Source organism: Macaca fascicularis, chromosome 6, assembly GCF_037993035.2.
Source record: "Macaca fascicularis isolate 582-1 chromosome 6, T2T-MFA8v1.1".
Classification (NCBI taxonomy): Eukaryota; Metazoa; Chordata; class Mammalia; order Primates; family Cercopithecidae; genus Macaca; species Macaca fascicularis.
The window spans coordinates 188,192,811-188,205,031 of record NC_088380.1 but is presented as its reverse complement, the minus strand read 5'-3'; the positions used below and the strand labels follow the sequence as shown (position 1 = coordinate 188,205,031).

The window sequence follows — 12,221 nt, the reverse complement described above, 5'->3', positions numbered from 1 at the left end:
CTCGGGAGGCTAAGGCAGGAGTATCGTTTGAGCATGGGAGATTGAGGCTGGAGTAAGTAGAGATGTCACTGCTGCACTGCTGCCAGGACAACAGAGCAAGACCCTGTTCCAAACACACACACACACACACACACACACACCCACACACACACACCCCAAACACTCTCCTATTTTTTTTTCTTTTAATCTGGAAAGTTTTAAATTTTAGCTTGCATGTTTAAGTGTAAATTCTATTTCATATTAATTTTTTTGTTATAGTATGAAGTCGGGATTAAGGTTAATTTCTTTCCCCTGTGGAGATTCCATTGTTCCTGAACCAATTGTCCCCAAAGACGTTATTTCCACATTGAATTGCGTTGGTACCTTTGGTGAAAATCAAATAACTGTATATGTGGACCCTAATATTTTTGTTCATTTTTCAGTTAAACATTTCAAATAGACCAGGTATGGTGGCTCACCCCTGTAGTCCAAGGGCTTTGCTAGGTTGAGGCAGGAGGACTGCTTAAGGCCAGGAGTTGGACACAAGCCTGTGCAACACAGCAAGACCACATCTCTACAACAGACAAACAAACAAAGTTAACTGGGCATGGTAGTGCTTGCTTGTAGTCCCACCTAGCTGGGATGCTGAGGCAGGAGGATTGCTTGGACCCAGGAGTCCAAGGCTGCAGTGAGCTGTAATTACACCAGTGCACTGCTTCCTGGATGACAGAGTGAATCCCTGTCCTCAGATATATATATATATATATAATTTTACATTGTGTGAATATTCCATTTTTTCTATCCATTTATCAATGGATGATCATTTATTTTTTTTTCCACTACTTATTTTATTTTATTTCGAGATGGAGTCTTGCTCTGTCACCAGGCTGGAGTGCAGTGTTGCAATCTCGGTTCACTGCAATCTCTGCCTCCCGGGTTCAAACGATTCCCCTGCTTCAGCCTGCAGAGTAGCTGGGACTACAGGCGTGCGCCACTACACCCGACTCATTTTTTGTTTTATTTGTAGAGACGGAGTTTCAGCAAGTTGGCCAGGATTTCTCCATCTCCTGACTTTGTGATTCGCGTGCCTCAGCCTCCCAAAGTGCTGGGATTACAGGCGTGAGCCACTGTGCCCAGCCTATTTATTTATTTATTTTAAGACAGGTTCTCACTCTGTCACCCAGGCTGAAGAACAGTGGTGCCATGACAGCTCACTGCAACCTCTGCCTCCTTGTTGCAAGTGATCCTCCCACCTCAGCCTCACAAGTAGCTGGTACCATAGGTGCCCACCACCAGATGTGGCTACTTTTTGTATTTTTTGTAGAGACAGGTTCACTATGTTGCCCAGGCTGGTCTAAAACTCTTGGTCTCCAGCAGCTCACCCGCCTTGGCTTCCTCAAGTGCTGGGATTACAGGTGTGAGCCACCTTGCCCACCCTTCTTTCCACTTTTTTGCTATGATGAATAATAATCCTATGAACATTATGTGTACAATTTTTTACATGAACACATGTTTTCAACTCTTTTTCATGTATACCTAGGAGTGGAATTGATGGATTGTATAGTAACCCTATGTTTAACTTTTTGGTATAGCAAAGTGATACTTGAAACTAGCAATTCCACTACTACTGTTTATTTATATGACATTTCCAGACAAAGCAGATTAAAACAGAGAGAAATCAGATCACTTCTGTCTAGGGCTGAGGCCGAGACCAGGGCTGGCTGCAGATGGACATGCTGGAAATTTTTCTGGCAAAGGAACTGTCCTAAAAGTGGATTGTGGTGATGGTTGCAGAATCTTATGCAGTGATTAAAAATCATTGAGCTGTAGAATTACAATGAGTGGATTTTACTGCATTGAATTGTACCCCAATAAAATTGTTATAGAATGCTAAACCACAAAAACAACCCCCCAAACACAGCAACAGGCAGTTAGTGATTCCCTGGGATCAGCTCAGGTGACAGTTGCATTGTGCAAAATGATTCCTGTGACCCAGAGTACAATTAATGTTTACATAATGCTTTACCGCAGCCCTGGAGGGCAGGTAACTTGCACCTTGAAAGTTGAAGGTCTTGCTGGTATAGCTTGTAATCAAAGTAAGGTAGTTGTATAAATAATCAAGATGTGAGTAAATTTACGGAGATGCCAAGTAAATGAAGGAGGTGACCCACCACCGTGAGACTGAATCCGGGAGGGGCTTGACAGAAGTCATCCAATCCAGAACCGCCGAAATAGAGACCTTGCCAATGGATGGGTTTAAAAAACGAAAAATGCATGTTACAGACACGAAACGAGCATCCGTCATAGGATCCAGTTTATGGTGAACACGGGGACGTCCACCCAATAGTGTGTGTCTGCAGGAGGGGCCGGAGTGTGCTGCTGTGTTTTGGGTGTGATGTGCAAAGTACTGGTCCTTGAGGAGATGGGGGCACTGGTTTTTATTTTCCACAGCTGTCTTTTTGAATCTAGAAGACAAAAGCTTCTGTTGAGGAGCGCTCGGGGCTGCAGAAGGGTCGTGGCGTTGAACGTGCTGGCCCTCTGCAGGGGCCGCCTGTGTGTGTGTGTTTGTGGGGGGCTGGACAGCTCCTTCCCTGGCTGTCCGGGTGCGAGTTACACAAACCCTGGAGGTGGCAGTTCCTTGTCTGTAGAATGGGGTGAGAGCAGCGCCTTTCTTACAGGTGGATGACGAGGGTTAGAGCAATGAACACACGCACTAGCACTAGGTAAGACTGAAGAAACACTCACTGAATTCACAGCTGTGCCAAGGCAGCTCAGTTCCAGGCCCAGGGGACACAGCATGAGGGACACAAAACGGATGGATCCTTCTCCCCAGAGGGGAAGGGTGGGGGTGAGGCACAAGGGAAGACCGAGGCCGCACAGGCGGACAAGGGTGGACGGCACTGCGCGATGGAGAGGGGCCTCCGCCCAGGGAGATGTGAAGAGGCGGCGCTGGGCGCACGGAGCTGCAAGGGAAAGGCGGGTGCGGGGGCTGCAGGGGCGGAGCAGGAGGCTGGGCGAGGACGGTGCGTCCTCCCTGCAGCCGCATGAAGGAGACAAGCCTTGAGAGGTGGCCCGTTTGCCTCGGCTTCTGGTTTGTGTCCGGGAAGAGCCCGGGTTCAGCCCCATCTCAGCGGCTCCCACAAGCCAGCGCAGGCCGCGCTGGACCCGCTCCTCATCCTCGGCTCCCGCCTTGGGAGCAGCGGCCTCTGCCTCCCTTTCCAGGGCCGGCGCCTCCCTCCAGGGCTCGTTAACGGGAAAGTTTCTATCAGGGATTCAGGGAACCGCCTCTGGGCTGCCGCGGAGCGGGGACATCCGTTGGGAAACGCAGCGCGTCCCCTGGTCGCGCCCAGGAACTTCTCCAGCCTGCGAGTCCGCTCGCGGGAGTCCCCCAGGCCGACGCCGCCCCAGCTCGCTCGCAGCTGGCGCGCCCGGGGAGAGGACCTGGAGCCTCCGCGGCTGGCCCGAAGCCGGGGTCCCTGCGCCTTCCCGCAACGGCTCCAGGGAGACCGGCCCGGCGCGCCTGAGCGCAGGGCGGCGCCGCTGTCCCCTCGCAGGAGCGGGAACTGCCTCTTTCTTCTGGAGCTCTCCTCTGCCAAGGGTGGGGGTGGTACTGTCGCCCTGGTAGCCCCTACACAGCCCTAGAGGCCGCCTGCCCGGATGGGCCGGCTATTGGGGAAACCCATGGGGCCACCCCCTCTCAGGACTGGTCTGAGCACAGAGGCAGCCCGCGTGCTCCTTGGTTTCCCAAACCCACCCGTATGTTACACTGTGTCCTGGATGGGGTGAGGCTGGAGCTCAGAGAGGGACAGCGGTGTGAAGAGCTGCGGTGGTGGCATCTTCCCGCGGGCTTTCTGGAGAAGGCGCCTCTGAGCGGATGGGGCTTCAGACCCGGCTCCCTGTGAGCTGTGAGCCTGTGTGGGCAGCAGCCAGCCAGGCAGCCCTTCACCTGTGACTGGGAGGTCGCGCTGGGCTTGGGTTCCTGGAGGTTTCACCCTGGTCATGGGCCTGGGAGTGCCAGGGCCGTCTGTGAAAACGTCTGGAGGAGTTTCCTAGGGCTGCCAGAACAAAATAGCCCAGCCTGGGGCTTCAACTACAGATGGTCATTTTCTCCCAGGTCTGAGGCTGTGAGTCCAGGATCAGGGCACACGGAGGCTTGTTTCTGCCGAGGCTTCTCTTTTTAGCCTGCAGGTGGCTGCCTTCTCTCTGTGTCCACACGTGGTGTTTTGTCTGTGCACCTGCACCCATGATGGCCCCGTGTGTCCACATTTCCTCTTCTTCTAAGGACACCAGTCAGGTTGGGTTGGGGTCCACCATAGTGACCTCATGTTAGTGTGACCACCTCTTTAAAAGCCCTATGGCCAAATACAGTCACATTTTGAGGTGAAGAGGGTTGGAGTGCTAAGATGAATTTTGAGGAAACATGATTCCACCATAGTAAGACTTTTCAGGCCTGAGATCTCCAGGTGAACAGAGAGGCAGAGTCCAAACTGCAAATGGGGGCTCTAGGGGGTTCAAAAGTGTCACCTGTAGGCTGGAGGTGGGAGGAGGTGATCTTCTGGGGCTGCTTGGCTGGTTGTTCCAATGCGTCCAGGAGGATAAACCGGGTTGGCGCTGCCTTTGCCCATTTGGAAAGCCATCTGGATTCATTTCCAGTGTTGTGTGTTTCTGGAGGCGATGCATACCCAAGCTCTGGGCAGCTTGGGGACCCGCTCTGTGACCACAGGCCAGCCACTCTCATCTCAGCCTGTTTTCACATCAACAAGATGAGGATGAATAAGATGATCTCAAAGGTCCCTGCTGGCTCTAAACTCTCAGCTTTCCTGTCCCTGAGATTCATCCTGTTTCTAAGATCTCTGCTGAATATCCCGCCCCTCAGCAGAGTGAGTGAAGCCAAGATAAAGAGCCAATTTTCTGGGCTGTTCTTCAGTACAGGTGGAGAAGGTGGCCCATGTGACTGAGATGGGGCACCCACCCCCAAACGCCCCCCTGCCGGCATCCCCCCTGGCATGGCTCTTCTTCCTGACTCCTTGACCCTTAGAGCCCTGGGCCTGGGCCTCAGCAGGAGCTCACAGCTGTCTGTCATCAGAGTCATTCCATTGCTGGCTCAGCTGCTCTGGGGTGGGGCAAAGCTGGCCACTGTCTCAGAAGGACTCGTAGGGTGTTCCAGAAGACAGGGAGGGCCCTGGGTAGACTGGGCCCTGCTTACTCCTCTCAGGACAGACTCTGGGTAAGTTGGCCAGAAGAGCCATTGTCATCATGTGAGCTGGCTCGCAAAGACCAGAGCTCAAGGAGTAAAAGTGCAGATTGGTATAAATTGTCACAGTGTCCTGGAGGGGGCTTCAGAGGTTACTTGGTCAAATGCCCACAGCATCTTCTGGGGAAACCAGGAGTTGAAGGCTGTGCTGCCTGTGGGCCTCCCCCTCTGCTCTAGTCTCTGGGGGGAGGAGGGGGTGAGGAGGTTCCTTATCGGGGTCTTATCTGGAACCTCTTTCCTCCTGATCACCGGATTCTAGGTCCTGAGTTTAAAACACCAGTTTTCCCCTCTCAGCAGGGGTAACTGGACTCCTGCATTCATTTCCACTCAGGATTGGCCTGCACAAGGCCCTTCTTTAGCCTTTAAACTTGTCCCATGTCTTTAAATTCATTTATCTGTTCCCTGCTGTGCACACTCAGTCATTCCCTCTCCCACGTCTGTGTGAGCAGGGCTGTGCGTGCCAGGGCACCTGGGTGTGTAAGGGTGTGGGCGCCTCTAGACATCAATCTTGGGCACATCTCCCTTTTCCCCACTGGTCTCTGGGCTCATCCACACGGCTGCCCACCCCCAGTGACCATGCCCATCCTGGCCTCACCCCCAGTGACGATGCACCCCCTACTCCTCCCCCAGTGACAATGCACACCCTGCCCCCACCCCTGAGGGTTTCTTGGGGACATCCTAGGTGTATCTCACTGGGTCTGGGCTGCCCCCTCCTCACTGCCTCCTAGGAAGCCCCAGCCTCTACTTGCTTTTCAGTCATCAGGCTCCGGCTGCGTCTCCCACACATTCAGAACCAGCCTCTCCCCTCATCCGTCCGGGGCTCTTCCTCCTCCTGGAGCGGCCCCCTAGCCTGCACCTAGCATGGGTTTGGGCAAAGCCCCTGCATCCTTCTGAGCTCAGGGCCTGCCACAGGCCGAAACCTTGGTCCACTCCCTGGGTGCCCCTGCTCCCTGCAGTTCTGTGCTGGTGGGGCTGTGAGCGTGCCGTGGCCAGGGTGCTACTATTGCACTTTGCCATGTGTGGAGGGTGGGGTATCATCCTCTGGTGTCAGCTCAGGACCACACAGACAGATGGCCCTGGAACACGGCTGCTGAGAGCACAGTTGCCTGCTGCAGAGTCCCAGACCTGCCTTCCTGGGTCACCCTCATGCAGGTCCCGGTCTGCCAGTGACTACAGTGGGTCTTTGGGAGACAGGCAGACCTCCCAGCACCCCTGAAAGTTGGGCCTGGGGATGGCTGTGGATTTGGGGGGCAGCCTTGCCTATGGGGACCTCAGGCCATGGGAACTTCCCCGCTGCAGCCCCTGCCCTGCAGCGCCCCCTGGCTGTGGGTGTGGCTTTTGAGGTCCCCAGAATCGCACCCACCCTCTGCCTGCAGGTGTTTCCCACCACCCTCCCACGAGCCCCTTCCCTGCATCTCCCCCAGGCTGTCCTCAGCGGGGCCCCTGCTAATCCTCTCCGCAGTCAGTGGGAGCTCCCACCGGGTCCTCCTGGGCCGGCCCTCGCTGCCGCCATGCACCTCACTCTCTTTACTGTCACCAGCCCCCTGCAGTCCATGCTGTTATTATCCCCCACGTGACAGATGTGGACACCGAGGCACAGAGAGGCTGGCAGCCTTGCCAAGGGCAGCAGGAGGGAGACAGGAGTAGCCTGGACCCCACTCCGCTGTCTCCTTCACCGGCACCAGATCTGTCTCTATGGCCACATCCCGGGCTATTTCACACCAATACGACGGCACAGGTCACTTAAAAAAGAAAACAAACAAATGTAAACACCTGCGCCCGTCCCAGGCTGCCCGTGCGCTCCTCTGATTGGGGTCGTGGCTCTCTGCTGCCCTCCTGTGGCCGTTGGTTGTCCTGGGTGGGGACGGGCGCTGACCTCGGACAGCAGCGGATACTGATTCCTCCAGGGTCAGACTTGGGCGCGCAACGTGATCAGGACAGAGCTGAGCCCCGCGGTTATGGAGAGGCCAGCTTAGCTTTCATACATGTCACAAACACATACACAGTCTTTCCAAATGGAGGTGTAGAGCAATTTTTAAATTTAAAATTCATGTTTTATTTTTATTTGTTCTAGAGATGGGGTTTCGCCATGTTGCCCAGGCTGGTCTCAAACTCGTGGGCTCAAGTGATCCTCCTGCCTCGGCCTCCCAAAGTGCTGGGATTGCAGACATGAGAAACCCTGCCCGGCTGAAATGGAACATTTCTAAGTTGTAGAGACAGGCTCTGTCTGAGCTGCCCTGGCTGGCGCACAGTGACACTGCAATGTCTGACTCCCGGGCTCAAGGGATCCTCCCGCCTCAGCTTCCCATCTTCAGCTGGGATTATAGGAATGAGCCGCCACGCCTGGCTTCAAGCAATTTTATATTCACACACACAGAACATGGACCTAACTGATTGCCATGAAGATTTTTCACATCTATGCTCCCAAACCACCCAATACAATGAACGGACAACTTGATGGGAAAGGATTTGGTAAGGCAGTAGGCAAAAAAACCTGGCCTTGAGCATATTAAACTATTAATTATAAAAAATGTCAGGTATACACAAAAGTGAAGCAAGTAACAAAAGCTCACAGGTACCCTGGCAAGATTCTCGCTTGTTTTACTCTCCTGTGCTTTCACATGTATTTTCTTTTTATTTTTTGTTCATTTATTTATTCACTTATTTATTTTTGAGACAGGCTCCTGCTCTGTGGCCCAGGCTGGAGTACAGTGGCACAATCATGGGTCACTGCAGCCTCAACCTCCTAAGCTCAGGCAATCCTCCCACCTCAGCCTCCCAAGGGACCATGCCCGGCTGATTTTTGTATTTTTTGTAGAGATGGGGTTTCACCACCTTGCCCAGGTTGGTCTCCAACTGCTGGGCTCAAGCAATCTTCCCACCTTGGCCTCAGCCTCCCAAAGTGCTTGGATTACAGATGTGTACACCGCACCTGCCCCCCGTCACACATATTTTCTTTCTGTTTATTATTTTCTTACAAATCTCTAACAATTGCAAATCTCTAAGTTTGCAGTTGCTCACACTGAGACTAGTTATGCAACTCTTGTTTCATAAGCGGTATTGGTTAGTGAATTGAATTGTGTGCCTGGACAGAAGAGGACGCTGTGGAAACTTTCTGTGACATAGAACTTACCACATTTTTGGGTGCTAGTGGTGTTCAGTAGATATTTTTCAATGGAATTACCTGGTCCTTGTGTGGGAAATGAATTAAGGACATCAAGTCTATGCCAATGAAATGCAATTAAAATGAAATGGGAATTCCCCATCATGGGACTGGATAAGGCAAAGGCTGGTAAAACTTTTGCTTGGGTGACTGTGTCCAAAATTCTGCATCATGGAAGGGGCTGGATTAAGTTTGCTCTAAATTTTCTTCCAGTCTCGGGGTTCCATGGCTATAGATAAACAGTTCTGGTTGCAACGCTTAGGGTACTTATGGTTTGAGGAGTGCAAAATCGTAGAGAAATCTGAGGTTAATCAGGGATGCTTCCTAGAAGAGGAGAATTTGGGGCAAATTGAAATTTGTACAAGGCAAAAAGATACGATGAGAATGAGGAGAATACACAGAAAGATATTTGATATTACAGAGTTGAAATTAATTTGGTAGGTTGAGCATTACCTAAGTGATATCAGCAAGTGGTCACAGAATACACTAAGATCCATTTACATAATGGAAAATCATGCAGCCCTGTGACTAAGGAAAGTTACTTCTATTTTCACCAGTCTTTGGAGACACCTCCTGAGGAAAACTGGACGATGAGGCAGGGACTTACCGATCTGAGCCGTAGCTTCCTGTCCTGTAAAATGGGCATCATATTTTCACCACAGAATGTTTTCTGTGAGAATTAAGCTGAGTGGGCAATCTAAAGTCATCTCCCACGGTAGGTCCTGGGTGCCACCTCCCTCCACCTCTCCAAAGCCCAGCAAACACCTCCCTGGGGTTTAGTCTAATTCTGAGGCCCAGTTCTGGCCTCTTTTCTCTCTGCCTTCAATGGAGATGATTTTTTTTTTCCGTGAAAAGAGAATCCTACTGCCAATATGGACAAAGGACAGGTACAGAGCTTGGAAGGATGGATACAAGTCCTGCAAATAGTTCAAACCGAAATACTGAAAATCAGTTTTCAAACAGCAGATGAAATTCTGTCACCATGCTCCAGTCTTCATTCCCCAAAGGGGAAGGAGTTCAGCCAGTTTTCTCCTTACAGACGCTGAGCTGACACAGAGCGGTGCGCACTGCTAGGGCGAGGTGAGGAGACAGCAGGCACGTCTCTACCCTGTCCCTCATCATCTCAAAGACAACTTGTATGTTCCGAATACGTCTTTATGACGTTCCCAGTGGGAAGAGTAGACATTCTCCAAAGAGAACTATAAAGGCTTATTTTCTGTCATCTGTAAGTTGTTCATCTAAGACCCTAGTGCTGGGCTATAACTGGTGTGAGACGTCATGTAAACATCATACAGGTGGGGTCTATATGTCTATACATAGATCATAGAGCGATGTCTCCCACAGAGTGAGCACAGAATAAAACATTAGCAAGGAGAGTTAGGAGGCTCAGCTCAACGTCTTCGTCTAGTAGAAATAATTCCAATTTTAAATAAGGAGTGACAGCAATCCCAGCGCCTTATTTCTGCACAGTGCTGGTTTACAACGTCCTATATTTATTGTCAATGTGTAGCACAAAATAATTAGTACACAAAAGATTGGGGGGAAAATTGTTTCTTCATCAGATAAAAGTACTGATGTTGGCTGTGCGTGGTGGCTCGCGCCTGTAACCTCAGCACTCTGGAAGGCGGATTGCTTGAGTCCAGGAGCTCCAGAAAGCACTCTCTCTACAACAATAGTGAATCCCTTGCTAAAAAATTCATCAGGTGTGGGGCACGCACCTGTATCCCAGTTACTCAGGAGGCTGAGCTGGAGACTCACCTGAGCCCAGGAGATCAAGGCTGCAATGAGCCGAGATTGTGTCACTGCACTCTAGCCTGGGTGACAGAGTAAGACCCTGAAAAAAAAAAAGAAAGAAAGAGAGAGCGAGAGAAAGAAAGAGAAAGAGAGAAAGAAAGAAAAAAGAAAGAAAGAAAGGAAAAGAAAGAAGAAAGAAGAAAGAAAAAGAAAGGAAAGAAAGAAAGAAGAAAGAAAAAAGAAAGGAAGGAAGGAAGGAAGAAAGAAAGAAAGAAAGAAAAGAAAAGAAAGAAAGAAAGAAAGAAAGAAAGAAAGAAAGAAAGAAAGAAAGAAAGAAAGAAAGAAAGAAAGAAAGAAAAAGAAAGAAAGAAAGAACGAACTGATGTAGTGTTTAAAAAGACCTTCCAAGTCTGCGGGTGTCACAATCCTCATTATTAATGAGGAAGCCAAGACTGAAAATGACAGAATTATTAACCCAACATTCCCAGAGCCAAGAGATGGCAGAGCCAGGCACTGGATGCCCTGGGTTCAGTGCTAGCTGCCAATCCTGCAGCGGTCCAGCCCCTTCCTCAGTGCCCCCATCACCTCCCGGTTCCTCAAGCTGTAAATGAGGGGGTTGAGCATGGGAGTAAGGACCGTGTAGAAGATAGAGGCCACCTTGTCATGGCTGGGGGCCCGGTAGCGCCTAGGCCTCAGGTAGATGAACATGGCTGCCCCATAGAAGACGGTGACAGCTGTCAGGTGGGAAGAGCAGGTGGCCAGAGCCTTTTTCCAGGCCTGAGCAGAGCGCACTCGCAGCACAGCCCCTAGGATGCAAGCATAGGAGGCCACGATGATGGAGAAGGGGAAAAGAAGCATGAAGACACAGCAAGCAAATATCACCTTCTCAAACAGGGACGTGTCCACACAGGCTAGCTTCAACAAGGATAGCATCTCACAGAAGAAATGGTTCACCTTCCTCAAGCCGCAGTAGGGAAAGCTCATTACTACCACCATCTGGATCAAGCCATCGATTATCCCAAAGGCCCAGGAGCTCCCAGTAATCTGGAGACAGACCTTCTGATTCATGAGGATGGGATAGTGAAGTGGGTGGCTAATGGCCACATAGCGGTCATAAGCCATGAGTCCCAGCAAGAGCCCCTCAGATCCCACAAGACAGACAAAGAGGCCAATTTGTATGCCACAGCCCACAAAGGAGATGGACTTCCTGCCAGACAGGAAGTTGGCTGCCATCTTTGGCACATTGGTACAGACCAACATGAGGTCCATGAGGGAGAGTTGGCTGAGGAAGAAGTACATGGGGGTGTGAAGTTGAGGGTCCATGCAGATGAGGAAGATGAGGAGGACGTTCCCACAGAGGGCCACTGTGAAGACCACCATCACTGCAGAGAAGAGGACAAGGTCAGCAGTACTGTGGGAGAAGATGCCCAGGAGGATGAAGTCATTTGTGGATGATTGGTTCGCCCATGTCTCCATGGCTGAGTTTGTGTTCCTGGTCACCTGAGAATACGAAAAACATGTGCTAGATTGACTGACATCTCTTTATAGACCTCTGCTGCTATGTCTTTAGTCACTTATTTTGTGTGCGACTCATGAGATCTGAACAACTGAAGCTTTGGAACACATTAGGGGACGCTCCTTCGTATCTCCCTAACGTAGCAGTAGGGGCCCTCCTGGCTCCTAGAATTGAACTGCGTATATGTGCTGTATGTATCCTTACCACAAAAACAAGAACTGAGTTGTTTCATGTGTCAGAGACCTTCAGACAACCCCCTTCAGCAGGCAAAGTCTTGGCTGTACCATATGACACCAAATCTTTTATTTATTTGTTTATTTTTGAGACGGAGTCTCGTTCTGTTGCCCAGGCTGGAGTGCAGTGGCGAGATCTCGGCTCAAGTCCACTTCTGCCACGAAGGGCCCCCACCTGACCCCGCCAGGCGATCCCTTCCCATACACATGGCAACTCTTTGGCACAATGCCTGTGTTGCTGAGGGCTGCTGAGGGCTGCAGCTGGGGTCACGACAGCCTCCTGATTGGTCCCTGGCTTCACCCAGCAGACTGAGGGCGAAGGCGTCGCCTGCAGCTTAAGCC

The 12,221-nt window shown here is 51.2% G+C and overlaps 1 protein-coding gene across 1 annotated transcript; it reads right to left on the bottom strand.

Moving 5' to 3' along the window:
• Positions 1–10,554: 10,554 nt before the first annotated feature.
• LOC102131414 (olfactory receptor 2V2) lies at positions 10,555–11,628 on the bottom strand. Its single transcript, XM_005558832.3, has one exon. It carries the CDS (start codon positions 11,604–11,606, stop codon positions 10,665–10,667), a length of 942 nt encoding a protein of 313 aa, XP_005558889.2. The 5' UTR covers positions 11,607–11,628; the 3' UTR covers positions 10,555–10,664.
• Positions 11,629–12,221: the final 593 nt, after the last annotated feature.